Source organism: Manacus candei, unplaced genomic scaffold, assembly GCF_025592945.1.
Source record: "Manacus candei isolate 608988 ecotype Guabito, Panama unplaced genomic scaffold, ASM2559294v1 h1tg000015l, whole genome shotgun sequence".
Classification (NCBI taxonomy): domain Eukaryota; kingdom Metazoa; phylum Chordata; class Aves; order Passeriformes; family Pipridae; genus Manacus; species Manacus candei.
The window spans coordinates 24,130,627-24,152,608 of NW_026138063.1; the positions used below are offsets into that span (position 1 = coordinate 24,130,627).

The 21,982-nt window shown below is 43.9% G+C and overlaps 1 protein-coding gene across 1 annotated transcript in view; it reads right to left on the reverse strand.

The window, feature by feature from the left end:
* Positions 1-319: 319 nt before the first annotated feature.
* The window catches only part of HS6ST1 (heparan sulfate 6-O-sulfotransferase 1), a 186,701-nt gene continuing 165,038 nt past the window's right edge, over positions 320-21,982 (reverse strand). The window contains exon 2 of the mRNA XM_051781555.1: positions 320-6,930. Within this exon, the coding sequence (XP_051637515.1) occupies positions 6,222-6,930 (709 nt within the window). The 3' untranslated portion in view covers positions 320-6,221. The remainder of the gene's footprint in view (positions 6,931-21,982) is intronic.

Here is a 21,982-nt window from a genome sequence, read left to right on the forward strand (position 1 = left end):
TAAATATGTTCATTGCAGTGACTCTGAAAAAGAAAACTAAGAGGACTGTACAGTATCAAAAGTAATAAATTTTTAAAAGATTATAGGTTTTAGGGCGTTTAAAGGCTTTCTGCAATGCTGGCTGAAATGTAACAATAGGAATGAACAGACTGCAGTTTCTGTCTGAATGTTTCTTGTTAGGAGTCTGTTTTTGTAGCAGAAAACAAATATTCTCCATCAACTCCACTGGCAGCTTTATCTCTCTGTAATACACAGGCAAGACATATTACACTGAAACAGCATCCAAAGGCCAATTCAAGGATAACACACACACCAGATGCTCAATTTTAGGGTTTATTTCATCTGCTAACATTCATTCTTGATCTAGACAAAACAATTTTGATGATTTTTAATTCAATTTTTCTTGTGGAAGAAAAGAAAAAACCATTTTAACACTTTTTGTAAGATGTCATAAATAAATATATAAAGCTTTAAGTGTTACTTGGCTCAAGTTAAAATTTGCCTTTTATTTTTTGTTTTTCTTTAAGTTCCTGAAGTGGGGGAAAAAAGTGCAAACCATACATATTCAGCTCAGTGGAATGACTCCAGCCACAATCACTTTCAGAGAAGCTGAATCTGTTTGATCTACAATATGGAGGATGGAAGGTAGGTGGGGAACAGCTGTATTTTTTTACCCTCAGTCACACAACTCCTAGAAGAACTGAGTTCCTTGGTAGGTAAAGCACACAAGAAAGAGGAGAGGAAGAAGAAGAAAATCCTGCCTGCATTGTCCCTTCTGTGCAGATTGTGCAGCAGAGAGGAAAGAAGAGACAATATAAGCAAAGCCTCAGATGAAAAGAAATTACAATGGAAAATAAAATCAGATACCAATGGAGATGGAGAAAAATCCTGTGACTATTGTGTGTTTGCCTGGCAGACTACACATAAACACAGAGGAAGTTCACATTGAGAGAGGGTGGGGATTTTTGTCTTGTCCTTATGAAAAAAAAAAGATTAAAAGGGGCAATAAAAATAAGTTAAATCATATTCCAATATGTACAAAACAAATCATGCTCAGTAAACCATTTGAATATAAAATTATTCATTATAGTACAACTCTCTCAATCCAGTCTGCAGAACTGACACCTGGGGGAAAACGGGAAGGGGGAGTTGTGGGGCTTTGAGGAGACAGACTCATTTGCAAATCTTGTTTTTTTCAGCTTGCATGGCTAAGAATTACAGAGAAAACTGCCTGCAGCTGGGATGACACAGGCTTTAACACCCACTGCTTATCTGGGCTGCACTCACCTTGGCAGAACTCCTGTGGCTGGGGCAAAACAGCCACGGAGAGCTGGGACTGTGTGCACAGGCATGAGCTCTGCTGCATCCTGCTTTACCTGAGCTGCTGCTCACTGACCTGTGCCATAAAGGCTTGGCTCTACTCCTGATCAGGCAGAGAATCCTGTGTTCACTTCTGCCTCTGGAACATGATCTGCTAAGATTAGTGAAACCAAGAACAAAAAGAGAACGCAGCCAGTCCTGTGATTTGAATCCAGCAGGTAGTGCCAGTTGTATTCCAAGCTATAGCCCTGGGAATACAACATTTAGCACAGTTTGGGTGGTGAATTCCTGTAGCATTACCCTTTTTTGTGACATTTGGAAAATTCTGTGGGACAGGAGGGGTTCTGAGTAACACCACCAGTAGGAAGCTAGAGATGCTTTAACCCCAGGATATGAATCTGGGCCAGGCCCTGTGCTGTAATGTTAATCATTACCTCCTGTAGCTGTCCAGTGATCTCTATGAAGTGACTTGATGGGCTCAGAATTGAAAACTTCCTAATTGTCTGTACTGCCACCGTGGTGTCCTCCTGCCTCGCTCACACTCTCTGCAACTGCAGCTCTTTCGTGCTCCAACAGGACAGTCCTGGGAGAGAGGATGCAAAACCTTGTTGGGATCTTCCTTATGCTGCTTCCATTGCCATCCCAGTTTTGTGAGAGACTATGGAGTGCAAAAACATCAACCTGAAGTGCTTCTCATTTATTCCAAAATGTTGGGCATGAAGGGAGAAATTCAGACAAGCCAGAAATTCACACTGATCCTTTGATGAAGTAATTTTTATTTTTTTATGATTTTGAATCCTGTGATAGTCTGGGCTGGCAACCTGACCAGTCAATCCTGCATTTTGTGACCCAGGTAGGGGTACAAGATGGCACCTGACTGCCTGGAAAATTTTGGAGAAGGCAAACTCCCTCAAGACAGCTAGGTGGGACAAGGCGAATCAGCAATAAAAAGTTTTCTTCAGCAACAACACCCACCAAGCAGTGAAGTTTACACTGTTTAGGTGACTAAAAGCAAAGAAGATCTTCTTAGCACTGCAGCATGTCTTGGCCTTTCCACCTGCCAGAGCAGGAATGGAGTTTGCTCAGAAATCCCCACTCCCCATCCCCTCCTGTGGGTGTACAGGGTCAGCACAGTGCAGATTGCAGAGCCCATCCATCATCTGTGCCCTGGTACCTGAGAGCTGCCTGCCCCAACTGCTCGCTCACACTAACACTGCTCGCTGCACAAACCCTCAGAAACATCTCACACAGCCCCAGCTTCCATGGAGGCTTTCCAGGGGGTAACCCCGTGGGATGGACAAGCATCCAACTAAGTAAAATCTGAATTCAGGGGGAACTGCCTCCCCAGCTCCCCAAGAGACAGGTCACAATCGTGCACCTGCCCTCGGCACTCCAGCGCTCACCTGACCTGACCTGGGTCAGGATGCACTGACAACCCCTGAAGAAACACTTCTTGTAGGGAAGATGGTCTTGATGTGTCCCTAAGTCACGGGGAAAACATTTTGGAAGAAAGGGGCAGATATTGAACAAGAATGTACTATCTGGCCACTACTTCTGCTGGAGTGCCTTAAAGCTGTTGGTCTCCATTAATTTTAAAACTACACACACATTTTCCATGTTATTGTAGCATCAAATTATCAATCCTAAAAATAAAAGAAATAGTACCACTTCAAACTGTGGTACATATAAACCACAAAAAACTACATTCACATTATGTTAAAGAAGTTCCCTTGAACCCACTAAAGGAGGAAGGTAGTGCCAGGTACATCCTGCAACCTGTGCTCTGGCACACAGCACTTAGAATAAATTAATTCATGGCCTACAGCCATGACCAGATCAGCACAACAGCCAGGGTGAGGGATGGCTTTTGGGCCATTCTCTTCCTTATTTAGGATCTGTTTCAAAATGCCCTATACTTTTATACTTTGGAGTACCCTCTTAGAGTCTATAAATTTGTTATTCCCAATGTACAGGTGGGGAAACTGAGGCATGTGTTGGGTGCAGGATTTAAATCTAGAAAACTCTGCCTCAGTGCTTACGTGAGGTTAGCCCTCCTTTTGTGGGTTGAAGTAAAACTGTTAACAAGACAGTTTTCAATATAGTTTCATTTCTTTTGCTTGTTACTGCAATATATTACAAAGAAAATGTTGGAACAAGGTCTTCTACTGACATGCTTTTAAGGTCAGAGGCTGCCTCTGATTCAGACAACCCTGCAGACAGATCCATTAACATCCAGCTGGTTACTCAGAGCCTGTAGCACAGAAAGAGCTCAGGCAGACACGGCCTAATCACGACACAGTCCCGACAGTGCCACGTGAACGGGGACGAGCTGCAGTAACCACTTGTGCATTATGGATCCGTCAGGCAGGACGCACAGCCTCTGGGCAAAGCTGGAAACTGTGCACAGAAACAGTTGCTTTTTATATCTTGTGTATTGGTTTTGTGGGTAAACAGCCTGTAAAACTGCATTTTTAAAATACAAATGTTTTCTTTAGTTACAGCAACACATAAAAGTGCTGGGAACTAGCAGACATAGCTTCTCCCAGTCTTGGAATCAAGAGATGAGCAAATGGAGTTGTAATACCTTCTGCCCCCAAGCCAACCACCAAATACTACTTCATTTTGCTTCCCAATTTTCACCTAGGAGGAAACAGGGGCCATTTTGTGGCAGAAGTAGTGACACAACCTTAAAGACATCGACACCACCAGCACATTCTGGTACCAGCTGAAGGCATGAGTAACAACGTCCCACTGTGCCTGCAGACAGGTGAGCATGTGCTTGAGCACTTTGCAGCAGCAGGATGCAGACCTGACCAAAATCCATCTGAAATCAATAGGAAAGACATCCTTTGACTTTGGTAGACTTTGGCTCAGGGCTGTAACAGGGCTGTAATTGAGCCCAAAGTGCTGTTTGTATTTTCTGTTCTCAAGTTTTCAGTCATCTTTACTCTTCTGGAGAAGAACATCTCCAAAAGTAAGGTGTATCCCCCAGGGTGTGCACAGAAGAACAAAGCCCCTCTTTTGCAAAATTCAGTCTGAATTTGAAACTGTTGGAAACAGTGTACAGAGGCAGAGAGAGAATTAAAATACAAACCAAGCAGCACATCAGTGGATTTGTGTGATGGGAAAGGGATGCTGTAAAAATGACATGTTAAAGTTGAATGCATCAGCTCTCTGCCTCTCCTCCAGTGATTTCAATGCCATATTTGATTTGCAGTTAACATGGCCTTTGAAAATCAAATCATATTCCATTTGGTTCAGAGTTTGCCCTAAACAATAGCTGGTTCAGGTCTTACAGGCTGAGCAATAACGGGGTGAGACATGAACCAGGCAAAAACTACTTCATTTCCATGCTTTCAACCAAGGAGAGAAGTGCTTGCAACAGCAAAAAAATAAGCCATACTTTAATTTGGTGAGTGGGAAGAGGAATTAGAGAAGTCATTGTTGTTCTATGACTCAAAAGTCAGTAAGCAGAACCTGGTTAGACTGTCCCCACACTGGAGGATTAAACTTACATGAGCCTCTAAAAAACAGCATTGAAAGAGAAAGAGTTCTGCTTTGAGAGTGGTCTGAGACTAAAAAAACATTATCCATGATTCTCCTTTCCAGTTTTATGAACACAGCTTGTTCATTTAAAGTAAGAGCTGCAGAACAGGCACCCTGCCAAAAGACAATGTGCACCGTGTCATAATTAATTCAGACCCATAGTCAGAAATTTTCACAGCTCTGGAAGAGAGCTCCATCCTGTTCCCACTTAAATCAGTTCTACTGACTTCACTGGAAGCAAGCTGATGCCCATTATCTCTTGATAAAAGCAAGTAAAAATAACTGTAAAAATACAGATAGGGTACATCTGTATGCTTATTCTGGGTCAGCATTTCACATAGCAACAAACAAAACAAAATCACGCCCTCGTCATGTTCCCATTAATGACTGATCATTTGCAGGGTCTTCCTGGAACCTTGTTGTGCAGATTTATGAGGGAGTGTTTAATTTCATCTTCCTTTTCCTCAGTATGTAGGATAGGGATTTCATGTGCTGTTAACACATAATACTGATGACGGCGTGAGCAGCACTGGTGTAGGGTGACAGGATGGTATGTGAGTGCATGTTTGAGCCCATGTGGAATTTCGTTGGCTTTTATCTTGTTTTGGGACCTGTCTGGGAAACAAATCTGGGAGCTCTGTGCATGAATTCTCTATTATTTTTGGGATGAAGTTGCATATGTACATGTGATACCAGTGCAACGTATCAAAACCACTGTGCTAAGTACGTATCCCAGACCATAGTCAATTTGCTTTAATGTTTCTCATCCTCTAGCTATTTTTCTTCTTTTGCTTTTATGGTGCTCTACGTTCTGGCAGTGGCTGCCAGCTGACACACTGGGACTGCCCGTGTGCTCAGCTCAGCCTGACAGGAGAGCACATCCTCAACTCAGTCACCATTATCAGTTACAAACAACGCAATTCCTATCCCGCCTCCCACACAAAAGAAAACCTCAGTTTCCTTGGTTTTTAATTATGTGTCTTTATATCATTATGCTCAGGGAATAAATAGATTTTTAAAAATCCTACTTCTGCCATTTGTGTTTCAATTGTGAGGATAAGAAACATTCTTCTGTATTTGGCCTTACAAGCGGGTAACTGCATTTGTGCATTTTTTACCTCTGCATTAGAATGTTGACCCTTTTTTTTATTTTTATGTATTTATTGTTTTTTTTTAAGAATCTCATCGGTCTTGTAAGAAACAGTAAAAAGACCCTATGCTTAAGGAAGCAATCTATCTTCTGTTTTACAGACTTGCTTTTAAATAAAATATTTTTTTGTTGTTTTTGTAATTTTACTTCCATGATCTCTTATATGGAAACCCTAGAATATCATTAATATAAAAGTCTGCCTAGGCTACCACTTCTCTATAATATGGCTCATGTAGTCCTCAGTGGGCAAACGTCCTTGCTCTTCGGTCTCTTCCTTGGGAAGTGCTTCATTGGACCGGTGAAGAAGCCTCTCTTCCCGATTCTTTATCCTCTGCTCCATCCTCTCCAGCTGCCGTTTGTACTGGTAGCGCTGTTGGAAGAGGTCCTTTGCATAGTCATAGAGCTGCATGTCCAAGTCATTGAGCTCCTCGATCCTGCGGATAGTGTCATTGTCCACCTCCACCCCTCCTGCCCTGGTGCTGTTGTACTGCATAAAGGGCCGGATGAATTTCAGGTTAAAAGTTCTCTCAAACAGGTACTGAGTCTTTCTCTGGAACTCTGTCAGGCCGAAGAAGGCCATGTCTTTGAGGTTTTTTTTCGCGCTCTCCAGCAGGATCTGTGCTCGCTTGTTCTCTGGGATGAAGGACATGTTGTAGCAGCCCACCAAGCTCAAGTCAGCCAACATCCTCACTTGGCGGTTGTTGGCCAAGTTATAGGGGCAATCCATGAACTCCTGCAGCGTGCAGCCCGACCAGTCTGTGCCTTCATAGCACGATGGCAGCTCTTCAGGAGTTGGTGTCCTGCCATCACACATGTGCAAGGAGGTCTTCCAAGTGGCTCCTCGTTGGACGTGACGCCATTCGCTGAGGTAACGAGATACGGGGTCTCTCAGCAGCGTGATGTAGTAAAACTTTCTACAAGAGGAAGAGAAAATAGAGTAAATATTCTGCTAGTAATAAGAAAGATGCTTGGCAAGCAGAAATCTGGTGCAGACAGCAAGAAAAGTTGAGTAAATCAACATCACAACATCCTTTCCACCGTATTCTTGGATTATTTTCTTTCAATATCTCATGTGAAGGAGGTTGTGCAACATTAGACCCATGTTTCCATCTCTCATAGCCCCACATTTTAGCCTTGCCAAGTAATAACACTTTCACCAGGACGACATCCACTTCCAGCAACAGACTGCAATGTCAGAACAAATCATCAGGAGTGAACCAATCTACCACCTTCAGAGAGCAACTGTGACTCCAGGGACTGCCTGGCCTTTCACACCAACCACCATGTGCCCTCTGCATCAGCCAGGACTCGCTCCACAGTACAGCCCAGCAGCCCATCTGTTTATGAGCTGGGCCTATCACTTTCACTTCATGCAGATGCTGACCAGGACACCTACTGCTTGATTGATCCGCTGCCGAGCTGGAATCTGGGAGTCTGCAGTGAGTAGCAGGATAACACCACAGGAAAATAAGTGAAAAACAATGGGAAATCAGGAATGCAATATGCTTTGCAGAAAGAGAAGGCTAAGCTGACAATGAGCAATAGCAGCAATAATTTATTCCCATTTCAGCCAACCTGATATCAAATCAAACAAACTTTAGATACACTTTTGACACATGAGACTAAAAAGAAAGAAAAAGCAAGACAATCAGGAAGAACACACATAGTGACATGGGGCATTCCTGCTGTTCCAAGTATAATGCAGTCCCCAACAATACAAACTGTCCTAGAACTGAAAACATGACAGCTGTACAGAGACCCTCGGGCTTCAGCCCACCTTGAGCCTGGAGAAAGTTCTGGGATTGACAGTGGTGGCAGTCTGCAACAGCCCTCTCCAGACATAGGGAACTGGGTCTTTTCTTCTCTAACTACCAGTAGCTTGGGACTAAGGAGTCCCTGTGCATTTCTAGAATGAGGAAATACCTCTACTTGCTAAGGCTGGCAGGGAATTAAACCCACATGCGGGTGCAGGGGGCTGTGTGACACCTTGCTTTGGCAGGTAATGCACACATGCTGCTGGAAATGTTTCATATGGGGTGGTGGAGGACCTACCTCCCCCTCAGGAGTGCATCTTTGGAATGCTGCTCCAGCTCACTGCCCTGCCAGCATGGCTTGGGAACACTGGATGTGATGGCCATTGCGAGGCCACCGCACAGTTTCTTGAGGTAAAGAAAAAGTAAAAGTATCCTGCTTTGGCTAGTTTTAAACCACCCATGTTTTCCTAGCACGTTCAGTATTATTCTTCCTAATAGTAGCCTAAATTACTGCAATAAGAGCAATTTAATTAAAAAAAAAAACACATCAAAGTCATTGCCCAGGAAGTCTGATATTAATGAATGCTTGCTTTCCCAATTTATTACTAACTTGCAGAAGGGTTGTTCCAAAGCAGTCAATTTTGGTCTTTCCAACAATGGCAATGGATGTCCATTCTGGCTCCAATTCCTCTCCTCCTCCTGCCTTCAGAACCAGGGCTGGTAAAAACATTTGCTATTTTTGGAAACTTTTCCATCTCTCTTCATAGCAAAAGTATCAGGCTGTCTAGTAATACTGCCCAGTACTGTCTGTGTACAGGGAGAGGGGAGAAAGAAGGGGAGCAGAGTACAAAAGAGAAACACTTTCCTTAAATCTACCTCTTCTTCATTCCTTTGCCTTGCAGCCTGTAATGATTCCACTACCCTGACTGCGAGGCAGCTGTGATTTATACAGTCTGAGCTAAGAAACCTCTAACAGATGGGGATAAAATATGACAGTGGAAGGAAAAGGAAGGCAGTGATGAACGCCAGATGTTCAAGTGACAGACATTGATGCTAAACACTACCAGCAGTTTTTGACTTGGGAACTGCAGTGGACTTTTTATTTACACCAGTGTAATCCAAAGGTTGCATTTATCCCTGAGCAGGTTGAAGCCCATCATTATTTTGTGGCTTACAGAAGCAACTACAAGGTTCACCTAAGATTAGGGACTCATTTGTGAGGTATCCAAAGACACAGGAGGAGCTGATTCCTGTCCAAACCTGCTGTCTGTGCAAGTATGGATAGGGAAAAAAGGAAGAATTAGCACCTGCATTTGGTAGACAGGGGAACCACAAACATTAATAAGCCAAATATACAATAATAAATATATTATTATAAATTATAAATATAATAAATTCAAATGGGTGTTTGTGGCAGAGCTGGCACAAAACTGATTCCTGTAAGCCTGAGTCCAGCTTATGTTCTCTCTGTCTCTGTTTAAATTTTAGGAGTCGATTAGTAAATCAGGTTAAGAAATATCATGCAAAGCTTCAGGAGTCCACTGAAACAGAGACAGCTTGAACAGGACATGGATTGAAAAAAGCTTAAGGAGCAAGTATTTCTTTCTTCACACCTGCACTGTAAGAGTTCCTACCTTAGTTGAGGCGATACACTAGTAAATATTTTACCATGAGTGATCTCTCTCAAAGATTCATCTCAGAAAACACAGGAAAATAGGTTACATTTTTTGAAATTTTACTGAACTCCTTCCAGCTCTGTCACACAGAAAGTGCTTGAAGGAAGGAGCTTCCCTCCTAACACAGAAATCAAATTTATCTTTGGAAACTGGAATACAGGCACAGGAACCAGGCCCCTGGAGGTACTTCAGGAAGCTGCCCTAGTGGGGTATAAATAAAATTAAAAAAACCTCAACAAACAAACCCAAACAGAGACTTCAAAGCAAAAGAATAGTTTAAACTGTGTAAGTTGAGACCCACCATTGACACAGTGAAAGTTTCGCTCTCAAACTTGTATTTAGCTTTCTGGAAGGATCTTAGTTTCTGAGGTACAGATTCCCTCAGCTCTCAGGCAAGTGAACAGCTCATCTTCAGGAAGACTGGGACCTCAGGAGCCAGGGATGTGCCACTTAGATGTCAGATGGATGACCATGGAAATACGCACCCAGGGCACTTAAGAGGCTGAAGTTTCCATTCCCAAAGTGCAGTACTTGGGGATTGCTTTTAAGTTTAGAGAAAAGGTGGGTAACTCTAAAGCATCATCTATTAGCAGTGTTATTAGAACTGTGAGAAGGTCAGGGGAACTCTGTGCCAGCGTGGCTGAGAACATGGGCAGTGCCACTTGTCAGCAGGGGCTTGAAAGTCATGAAGAACCACAGGCCAGTTTGGCCATGCAGTGCCAAGTCTCACTGGCCTTTCTGGCCTGAACAAGCCTGAGCAAGAAAAATGGACATTCGGGTCAGTAAGATACTTTTGTTTTTCCTCCCACATGAAGTGGGGCAGAGCCTCATGAATGCTTGGGGTTGTGATCCCCAAGGGGACAAAGACAAGCAGAAGCTGAAGTCACACCTCTGCTTTTTCTTGCATCACCATTCCTGGCAGCCCCAACAAGAAAATCCACCTGAAGCTCCCTGAGGTATTTGCAGAGTTGCAACCTGGACCTGCACGCAAGCAGCACAGTTTTGTACAAGGAAAGAATCTCTAGTGTATCTATTAAATAGAATAGAATTAAAGAATGTTTGTGATAAACAACCCTGTATTAGAATTGAAGCTTCAGGAAGAACAAAATCCAATATTAGAAAGGAAGGGCAATCTTGTGGTTGTAGTGCACAAATGAATTCAGGAAACCTCAGTTTAAGTGCCCCTTCTGTCAAAATTAGCCTGTGTGTCCCAGACAAATCTCTCTCTCTGCCCCTGTTTCCCATGTGCGAAGGGCTCACAATGTTTCCTTTGTCTGTTTTGGAAATTCAAAACATAACATCTTTTGGAGCAGGAGCCGTCTCCTTCCCTGATTATGCAAAGCCCCTGTTTCAGCACGGATGGAGGTCAGAGGACAATAGTTAACTGAAGGCACATTTTCATGACACAGGCGTCAGAGGCACTGCTGCCCCACAGGATTCCCATCCGGATTTCTCCTTCCCACCCTCACAGAGCAGCACAAAGCAGCCTCAGTATTGCCAGCAGAGGTATTTTGCAGGGCCATGCTGCAAATGCAGCCCCTGAGCAGCCCTGGGTTAAAAATAACCCTTTCTTTTGTGGCTGAAGCCCCCTTTCAGTAATATTCTGTCTTAGTTCCTGTAAGCAGGTTCCTCAGCTAATGAAGGGAAAATGCAACCCTTCTTCCTCTAAAAAAACAATTCCTTCTCTTTTGCTAACAACCAGTCAACATAATTCTGATAAAATGACAGATTCTAAATATGATGCTATTATCTCTCTTCATTTCCACGCTTTCCTACACTCTGATACACTTTTCTTACTTCTCACTGCTGGTCTTTAAAATCTGCCAAGAACTGCTTATTTGACTGTGTAATCCCCTATTCTTTGCTATGCTTAAATGCTTCCCTCCCACACAGCCAAAATATCTCTTTTTTTTTTTTTTATTTCTACAGGTTCTTCACTGAGCTTTCAAGTATCCCTCACAGGAAAAGCAAAATCTGTAACAAGTCCTTCTTGACTACTGTGATGGTCTTCCACCAGATAAAGAAAAAATACGGACAGTTACTTCCAACCATAAATGCTTCATCTGCCTGCCAGGAGGGGGAAGGGTAAGGAAGCTGCCTAGGTCAACTTCAACCAAGTAATCCCAAATTCTCAAAGCAACATGCCCCCAGGCTATAATTTTTCTCCTGATAAAGAATTAAAAAAAATGTTAAAAAGTCTTTTTCTATCCTTGCTGAATTAACTGAACAGGGTGTCCGCCAGCTTGCAGGAATGAGGAATACTGTTTTGTTTAAAAGAAGTAGTAGCACCAAATTTGTGGCTGATTTAAGGCATCCTTGTAAGCCAAGCCCATGTATTACACACTCCTCAAATCATTCGAGAGGGTCCTTATTCCATTCCTACTGGCTCACTGTAAATAGTTTATCACTGAAACAACCAGGGATTTTGCCTCCCACCAGTGAAATTCAGATGTGCACCTTCCCTGCCCTCAGTCTGCAGGGACTGAGGGAGGAAGAAGCAGAGCACTCAGCATCCCCCCTGCGACCACCTAAACCCTCACCTGACAGAGACACTGAAGGAGACTGCCAGGTAAGGGTTATCTCCACTGAAAACAGACAGTGTATCCTTAAGGCACAGGTCCAGCAAGGACTTACAGGTAAGTCAGGTGTCTCTAGTGACAGACGAGCTGAGAATGTGGCAGATGAAAGGTTACAAAGAATTTATATTCTCATTATAAAGTCATACTAAATGTTACCTACAAATAACAGATGTATGAAAAACTGTTTTCCCCTTCTGCACAGAGAATAACCTTCTGCGACAGTGGGAAACTCTGGGATGCAGAACCCCCTCCAGCCAACCCCATCACCTAGTTCAGTAAAAGCTGCTTCCTGGCTTATTCACCAGCAGTGCATCAAAGCCATCCTTACCATTTTTAAAGCCCAACCTTGGGAAGACTCCACATAATTCCCTTTTCCCTCTACAGTCAGATTTCTTGCATAACAACAACATTCTCAGTTAGAGATTGGAATTTAATATATGTACAATGATTACTTCCTTTGGTAGCAAATAGCCCTAATTTTCCTGCGTCTATTTCCTCTCATCTGGTGTTCATTTACACTCTTCCTGCATTTCACACACAATAAACTCTTCAGTCCTTTAAAACTCATAGAAACAGAAAGAAAACCCCAAACAAACAAATAAACAAAATAAACACATCTTTTCTGTCCCCTGCATTTAAAATAAAGGTTGCAACACAAAGCCCCCAAAGCCAAGAAACTGAATAGCAAACCCGATCCTCCAGCTCTCAGCCTGGGTAAACACCTACACCAAGGATCTTCTTTGCCAGGAAAGGAGAAGGGTGTCAGTGCTTGCCTTGGGGGCTGGGTTTGTTTTGCATAGTTGTGTTTGTTTTGCCTGATGGTTTCTGCATTTGGGACTTGGCTGTATTAAAATATAGGATGTCTGGAAAGGTAACAACCAACCCTTACGTAGGCTCTGCTCACCCTCCAGATCCTCACTCAGGGACTCGTCCCAGGGTCTGATTTCACCACGGGCCATTCCTGGGGCAGTGGTGCCAGGGCTGTGCTGTTGACAGCCCACTGAGAGCCACCCCAAACAACCCTCGGGCTACTCCAGGAGTCAGAGGCAGAGGAGAAGAGCCACGCCTCTCTTTTCCCCCCATGTGTTTCATGAAATGTGGAGGATTTTGAACACTTTGAAATCCTGGTGAGGCAGCTTTTCATCATCCCATGACAGTCACACTGCAAGGGCCAGCCCAGGCCATGGAGCTCCTCTGTGTGTATCTGTGTGCACCAAATGCCACATCTGTGTGCAAGGGCACTAGGAGCCATAACAGAGCTGACAGTGAAAGAAGAGACAAAACAGCAAGCAGCAACTCAGGCATTTCGCAAGAGGAACACCCACCTCCCCATCCACTCAAAACAATCTTAAACAAAAGCTCCCTTTTGGTGTTCACAAGCCACCTATGGGCTGAGTCACGGCTTAAAAACACCAGAGAGAGTCAAACAAGACTGCAAGGGCCTTCTCCAGCCTGGTGGTGAAGAGACCTGCAGATGTGAAACCAAGGAAGAGGTCCATCTATGTGCTTGATCCAGTCACCCACAGCAATGCAGCTTTGATTTTGAATCTGTAGGAGTGGTAATGCTGTGTGTCTGCAGCGCAGTGTGAGGTGTCTCTAAAGCTGACCTACAAAGAAAGGCAGGTCTGCAAAGCAATAGTTAGAATAGTATTGCATCTATACTCCTGTTACATAGAAATTCCTTCTGAATTATACAGGCAAAGGCAGCAGAGCTGGAGTGGAGACACAAAGGATGTAAGCCAGCCACAAGGGCAGATGGGTGGAACGTGGTTTGTCAGAAGGCTGGGAGGGGACACGGAGCCTTGGTGCCCACTGTGGGAGTAGCAGCATGGTCCAGCATATTCCACACTGATTGGACACATATGGTAATACCAGGGAAGGTTTCATGCCTGGAATCAAATGCATCAAGACAGGTATGGCTCATTCCCTTGAAGCCATCAGAAATGGACACTTTCAGGACCACCATTTCCATGAATGAAACGAGGGTGCACTTTTATCTCAGATGCCAATGTTCATCCTACACTGTTACACACTCAGCCCCGGTTCAGACTTGTTAGCAATGTAATAATAGGTTTTTACCCAGGATATAAGTGTGGTCCTATCACTCTCGTGTCTCATGCCTCTTTTATATCCAATTAACAGAACAGAAACAGACTGCAAGTTTTAACAGCATCTCTGCTTTTCATAAAAATTGCGCTGCTGTGTAAGCACAAGAATTTCCTGTTGAACTGTCTCTTTGCAAACAAGTTAATCTAAAAAAAGATACATGGCATGCTCTGAACCTTAGGAGTGAACCGCCAGTTCATTTTTCAAAATGACAGATGTGATGAAAATTGGCCAAAGGCTTGGAAAAAAAAGCGGGGGTCAGGGTGAGGGGAGCAGATGGGGGCGGAGAGGAAGGCATTCCAAAGCCCTCTGGAGCCTTGGACTCCTCTAGGACCCATTAAAAGCTTATGTTACTTGCACCGTTTATAAACAAGCGCTTTCTTTTGCCATCATAACCTTCCTCATATCAAGAGCTTGGGAAGTGTTGACTGCTGTCCTCTACTGAAGCAAGGCACCAAAAATGATGGCAAGTTACAAATCAAATGCCTTTGATTTATTACCGTTCCCAAGTTCAGGAGGTTTGTTGTGATTCCTAAGTGACCTCAGCAAACTGCCTAATCAATAGCACACCGGAATGCCGACAGACGGCAATGCAAAGTTTGGGTGCCAGAAGGATTACATCAGTGCTGGCAGAGGACACACGGCAGAAAGGTGGACTGCAACTCCTGCCTGTTCTTTGCGTTCTTTTGCTTTTACTATTGCCCCTGCTGTCATCAAGGTAGGAAATTTCAGGAAGGAAAAACACGGCTGTTCTCCAAAAGGAAAAATTTTCACTCACTTCAAGTATTGGTTCTATCACAGAGACTGCCACTTGTATTGATTCTGGCACTACATAAAATGCAGATTTCAGTAACACATTACACCCATATTTGCTCTAAAATATTTGCTAGAAGGATACTGTATCCCTTTTTTTTTTTAGTAGTTTCTCCCTGTATGTGGCCACATTAGAACCAAGCAAGAAACAAATCAACCCCTCAAGAGTAATGAGACATTTGCAATGAGACACTGAACTTTTCATCCCTGTGTCAGAGTGTCCCACTGGACATGCAGCATAGGATATCAATTTTCACCCTAGCACTAGGTAAGTGGTAAGCATTTGGGATCTCATTCCAGCTGCACTGTAAGTGCTGTCCCCTAATACCTTAGCAGTGCAGGCTGCCATGGCACTGGGACTGAGCTGCACTGGTTCTGCACAGAAATCTGCACACCTTCATGAGTCTCTGCCCTGGGGAGAGAGAGACTGCCAGGCATTTAGCCTCCCCAGGTGTCAAGATAGATGAAATTAATAAAACACATGAATATTTAAACTAGGAAAGCAGGATTTCTGCATCTGATCCCTGCACACTTCAGGATGCACAAAAAAGAATGATCAGAATATTGCCACATGGAGAAAAGAAAACCAGAAGCAAGTTGATAAAGTGCAAAGACAAAGCAGAAGTAACTATGCAATATGTAAAGATATTTATTTGAAACAACTGTAAATAAAACAGATAGGCTGGAATTTGCATTTTCTTTTGAACTGTAAGTCAGCTTCTCTTGCGAATCATAGAAGCTCCACTGGCTGTGAAATTCAAAAAAGATTCAAGGAAAATGTAACAGCATGATAGACAGGAAATATGGCTCCTTGAAGAAGATTAAATTATAAAGAAACCATACAGGAAGATTAAGGAAGCAAGAATAGTCAGAGGAGCAGATATTGATCGCTTATGCAGGACAATTGAATTTTTCAGCAAAGGGAGGCAATATTTGTGTCAGGCAGCTGCAGCTGCAACACTCCACCCCTGAGTTGCTGACTGATCAATCTTGTTCCAATCAAAAACTGATGGATGGCTACTTTTATTGATCTGAGTGGCAAGACTCTGGAAACGGAATCGAGATGCACAGAATTTTTAAACTGGATTGACATACCCTGGACATACAATGGACTAACATTATAACTTTCAGCCAGCCAGTGAACATCAAGAAACAAGACATTTCAAAGAAGAAAAACACGGACAGCAGCTCGACCCATTCCTGGAAACAGGTACAGTGCAAGGACTGGTTTCCAAAGAGCTCTGTGAGCCACATGGGGCTGTCAGCAACAGGGAACAAAGCCGTCAGTGTGAGCTCCACACTGCCACACACCCCATGGCATCAGGCAGGGGACTGGCCCTAACTCCATTTTCCCAGTTCCTTCTTAAAATCAGAGCCAGAAGAGGTTCCCACACTGCTGTTTTTCTTGTGAATAGTCATATTAATGGCTTACAAAGAATACCCAAACTCTCTCTCCTCAATGAACTGACTCTCCCTTGCTCAGGAATAGCAGATGCTGTCAAGCAGCAAAAGATAATCCTCACGAAAGCAGAGCTACTAATCAGTCACTTTTACATTTAAGATCACTTGGAGTTGCCACTGCCTTATACTGTTTTTCTAATTAATTGCACTGGAATGCACTTAAGCAAGACCCAGATCAAAGAATCATCTGCAGAGATTGAAATAAATCCTGTCTGTGTTGCTAATGCCTTGGAAATGGATGACTTTCTAAGCCTTCAAAATCCTGAGTACTATGGTTTAAAACTCCAGATACTGTGAGACGCTTTCAAAGGAACAGATTTAAGGATGAAAAGGAAAAGTCTCCCTTCATTTGATTGTAAGACAATTAAACAAAGGCAATTGTTCAACTAATTTATTGTGAAGTTTGTGTATCTAAAGTTCCTTATTCTTCACTTTTCTATCACTAGAAATCACAGTTCAGGAGTGTCAATTTTCAGTACAGCAGAATTGTATCATCTTTACAGATTTTTTTAATTTGCTTTTATGAAGGGTTGAAATCTTTTCAAAATAATGATAAATAAAAATGACTGGGGTTGAATGTGTTACCAGTTGGTGCAATAAATCACTGCCTCTTCCTGTATGAGTCTCTCTTTCACGGTCTAGAATATCATCAAAATGCTTTGATTGATTTACAATTTAGTAATCCAGCCATCATCATCCATAATTCTACAATAAACCACGCCACTTAATGTAGCTGTTACAGATGTTCAGAAGTTCATTCCCTGCCTTTCAGGAGGAGATACTGACACAGCAGCTGCAGACACCAGGACTAGCTGGGGAAGAAAAATTTGTTTTCAGCACAGGAAAACATCCCATTTTCCTCTAACAGTGCTCTGTCTTTAAAGCTGAAAGACATGCTGCTAACCTTGATACATCCAGGTTCAATTATTAAACACCAAATATCTGTGTGCACGTGCACACCCCCCCACCAGCTGGCAGGAGTAACAAGATGTGTGGCTTCTGTCTAAAACACATAATTTCCTGGGAAATCAAGGCATTACTAAAAGCTGTATGCAACAAGTCCATCAAAGGGTATGCAGTGAACAGCAACGGATCTCAGGCCATCAAGAACTCCACTGTGTCCCGGGTCAGCCCTAAGGAGGGAAGTGCTGGGAGTTTGCTCTTAAAACCACCACCAGAGCTGAGCTGGGCTGAGCAGAAGGGGCTGCAGCCCAACGAAGAGGGGGCTGCTCATTATGCAGTCTCTGTAACCAACACCAGCCCTTCCCCACAGCACAGGCGGAGACTTCGTGGGCATGGCTGTTCATTTTTCTCACAAATTATTGATCTGAAAACAGTAGGTTAATTTTCGGTTTCGACTTCTTCTGCTTGAGCCTGAAAACAACCCAGCATGAGCTGCCCTGCAATTAACACTTTTGTTAAAACTGTTTCCTAAAGAGAAGGAGAATGTGCAACATGCACAGTATGAGGGGTGGGTATTTTATTCCAAACAACAAGAGTACTCCCTGCCAGCCTCAGCAGCCACTGCTCATTTAAAGCAGACATACAGACACATCCAACAGGAATTGTCAAAGTGACGGTCTAGCTCACAGAAACAATTTCTCTCCTAAGTGAATCATTGTGCTGAGGAAGCTAACAAAGACTGCAAAATTCATTAGCTGAGCAGTGCTGGAAAGGGCTGCTCCAAATCCATCACTGCTCCATCCTGGCCAGCCAGCATCCTGTCTCTGGGAGTGACCTGTCCCAGGCACTGCCGAGAGAGGTGCAAAGCTATTTCTAATTACAGGAATCCTCCTGTTTCCTCTCAGCAGCACTTGCAGGAAGCACGAATCAGACTTGTGGTTTGGGGCTTCAGAGGGACATCTGAGTCTTCAAAACTTCAACAGCTGCAGGATTACTCTGCTGGGTGACTCCTCAGACCTGCACACTGTGAGCCTTGAGAGAGTTCTGAAACATCCAGTGGGTATTTCAGAGGGACAGCTCCCCTGCACTGGGAAGAAGGGATATCATGTCCTCACAAATCTTGGGTTCTTCTGCCTCCAAGGGTGGTTAATGGGGTTCCTTGCCCTATGCTTAGCAGGAATACCTATGAATACCAGAAAAGCAGCAATATGTTGAATGTGATTTTGAAAAGCTGCTTTTCGATGAATAAATCCTTGAAAGGCTTTCAACATGGGCCAACGTTATTCCCTCGCCTTCCACGGGAAGGACTCCTGAGGTGTCCCAGCTGGCCAAAAGGTAGCCAAGCTCTTCTGCAGCTAATTAATAAGTCTAATTATAACAATAAATATAATAAATAATAAAATAATAACACAGTAAATAGAATAATAATTATTATTATTATAATAAGTCTAACTGTATGCTTAAACGCGTAGGTTGCCATTCCACAAAGCACTGCTTTCAACTTAGAAAATCTTTCTGCATCTCTCCAAAGGAAGTACACAGCAGGACTGTTCCTGCTCATGTTGCAGCCTGGGAATCCCCCGACATGCCAGAGCAGAGGGAATCCCCGGCCGTGCCCAGCCTCACCCGGCCCCGCTCCCACTAGATGGCACCTGCCCGCTATGGAATGGCTCTGGCAGGGAGGGACCGCTCCTTACGCCAGCTTTCCTTCCCTTCTCATGGGATTGGTCATGTCTTACACAGTAAGGCCACAAGTGCAATCTCATTTAATTGCCGGGAATTGGTAATTGTGTCTGTGTCCCTCTGCACAGCGGCGCTGGAGGCGGCAGTGCCCGTGTGCCACTCCCCAGCCTGGCCGAGGTCACCCAGCTGGGTGCCACCACCAAGGACGAGTGGGCACAAGCGCCTCCTCCCAGGGCAATTCCCTGCTCACTCAGCTTTCCCCCCAGAGGGACTGACAGCACTTGCCCCGGGGTATTTACATTTCCAATTCAGCAGCTATCCCTGCTCACAGCCGCTGCTCCCACCCTGCCCGCTGGCCCGGGGGTGATGTGGCACACATAACACAGCACTGGGGGTTGTGTTGGGGCATTACAGCTCTTTATCCACGCAGCCTTTTGCTGAAGTCTCTGCCTCAGGCTTGACTACAAAACACCACCTCTGAAAAATTTACACAGGTGTTCTCTCCTTCCCTAGCTTAGGTTACATGGAAGAGTTTTGCTGGCATAGCTGTACTGTGAGAAGTAAATAATAAAAGAATATTGCCAGTCAAATAGCAATGCCAACAAAAAAGGCTGTGGGTAGCTATATATGTGGCTGTGGGTATGGTTTATCCTGTACAGGGAAAGGGGTTAAGCTATGGAGCAGAGGAACCTTGCCAGTGTAAGTTCTCTCCCAAAAGGGGTTTATCAGCACAGCTCTACTGAAATAATCACAATTTGAATGCAGGTATGTGCTTGGTCTCCATCAAGACAATTATCACAGAGAAAAAGTTTCTTGTGTTTCTTGGTGAATTTTGGAATAAGAATGTGGCAATCCCCATCCCTAGAGCATGCTGTGCTAAGTCTCTGCCCACTGGGATCTGCTGGGCTGGGGCTGTTGGCTCTTCCACATTCGCTGGCAGCTGCTGAGCTTCGAGAGGCTTTCAGGCACCACCAGCCTGGGAGGGATGAGAGCTGGTGATCCAGTCATACGAGGCTCCATATCTCACAGCCCTGAATTATTCACTCCCCTGCCTGTTTCCTCACATAAGAATTTATCTTTTCTTTGTATATTTTGCCAGTGGGAGCTGGAGCGTGGCAGAGCCATTGCAATCCATTTCTTTGAATACTCTGTGGGATCTCAGCTTGGTGTATTGCACTTTTTCATCCCAAAGAGAGGGTGGTACAAAAGCAAGAGATGTGGAAAGCTTTTAGCATCACAGAACTGCCAGCACTGCTTCCTTTGGCTGCTCCATTTAACCTGAGGATGTTTTTTATTATCAATTAGCTCAAACACAAAAATGCTACACCTCTCAGTCACCTGTGGGACACAAGGACTGGGGTCCAAATTCCCCTTGTTGGTCTTTCTGAGAAGCTGGGCTGATTCTTGTGGTGCATCCTGCTATTCCAGTCAGCCTAGAGACAAGTGCCAGAGCTGACACAAAAGGTGTGTATCAGAGACAGAGAAAACCAAAGGTAAATTCCTCCCACTCCATGCTTGGGCTCGGTGTACCTGTTACTACATGTGTATCCTCCTTATGCCAGACACAATGCAGGCAGAACAGCTGTAGAGAGGGATAGAAAGGGGATTGATAATACAGAAAATTAATAGTGAAAAAATCAGTACAGTAAAGATTCGCAGTGTTCGCTCTGGGAAGACAAGGTGTTCCTTCTGGAGAATTCCCTGAAGGGAGGAACAGTAGCAATAGATTTCAAAATGAACAAGAAATAAAAAAAAAAAAATAATTCCAATCACATACTCTGTATCTCTATATTTAAAAACTAAAAAGACTACCAGATGCAATTACATTCCTGATTAAAAGATCTAACAGAAGCATATTTAAATTCATTAACTTAGTCCACACTTTCCTACCTCAGGAGACCAGCTGCTCCTGGAATACAGGGCAGCAAAATATAAACTACATCTTGCTTGTATTTGATCAAAACCTTTTCAGAGTTCCAATGATCTGGCTGTTAACATCTCTTAGGTGATAATTAGGCTCTTGGGGGAGGAAAACATTGTTTGGGAGAGAAAATGCACTGAGGAAACATAAGTAATGGAGCCTTCTGCCTTCCTGAGGAGTCAGTTATTCCACTGTATAAAAAAGGCAGGCAAGGGCAAAATGAGACCATTTTCAAACAGAGTCTCATTTTGCCTGGGTATAGCAGCAATCAGCAGATGCTCACCTCTGTGCAAACTGTTTACTTTAGGTTTTTCTCATTTCTCGCACCGTATGTTTTAACCAGGAGATTTCAGCCCTTGTGCACTGCAGCTCGTGAGCACGGTTCTCCTCTGGCAGACAGACACTGCGTGGTTTTTCCATCACTGATTGACACATGTTTGGTAGCAGGTACCAGCTGGGGCTGAGCAGGTACTTCTCCCAATTTCTGTCTCCCTAAGCAGGGTCCCTGGGCCACCTTGGCCTCCTGGTCCCTCTGCTTAGGGGACCCTGTCATCCAGGACCTCTGGATGAGGCTTCAGGGCATGTTCAGAGGTGCTGTGAAGAGACAGAACCTCCCTGTGGGATGAAGCCCATTAACAGGGACAATGCATAGTGATATTCTCTGTCTGTCCCAGGAGGACACTAAATTAACAGCAGAGGCACTGATTTATTTCTATTACTGCCATGGGACCTATCTCCCCCCGATGGGACAGGAAGAGACTTAATTAAAGATCACTGGGAATTTCTGCTTATCGTTGTGTCCATCAGGTATCTGTCCTTCTCCCTGTGCTGTGCCTGGTTCTGGTCTCCTCCATCCTGCACAACAAAGCTCACTTCCTCTGGATAACGACCTTCCTTCTCAAGAGATCTTTTAATAATTCTGACAGTTGGAGTCTCTCCTATCCTTCCTGCACAGTTCCCTGTAATCAAGCACAAGAAACATCAAAGGACAGAATTGCTCTTTCAGACAGACAGCTACACCTGTGTCTGAACTGCTGGGCAGACATTTTCAGGACCCAATTCAGGATTTT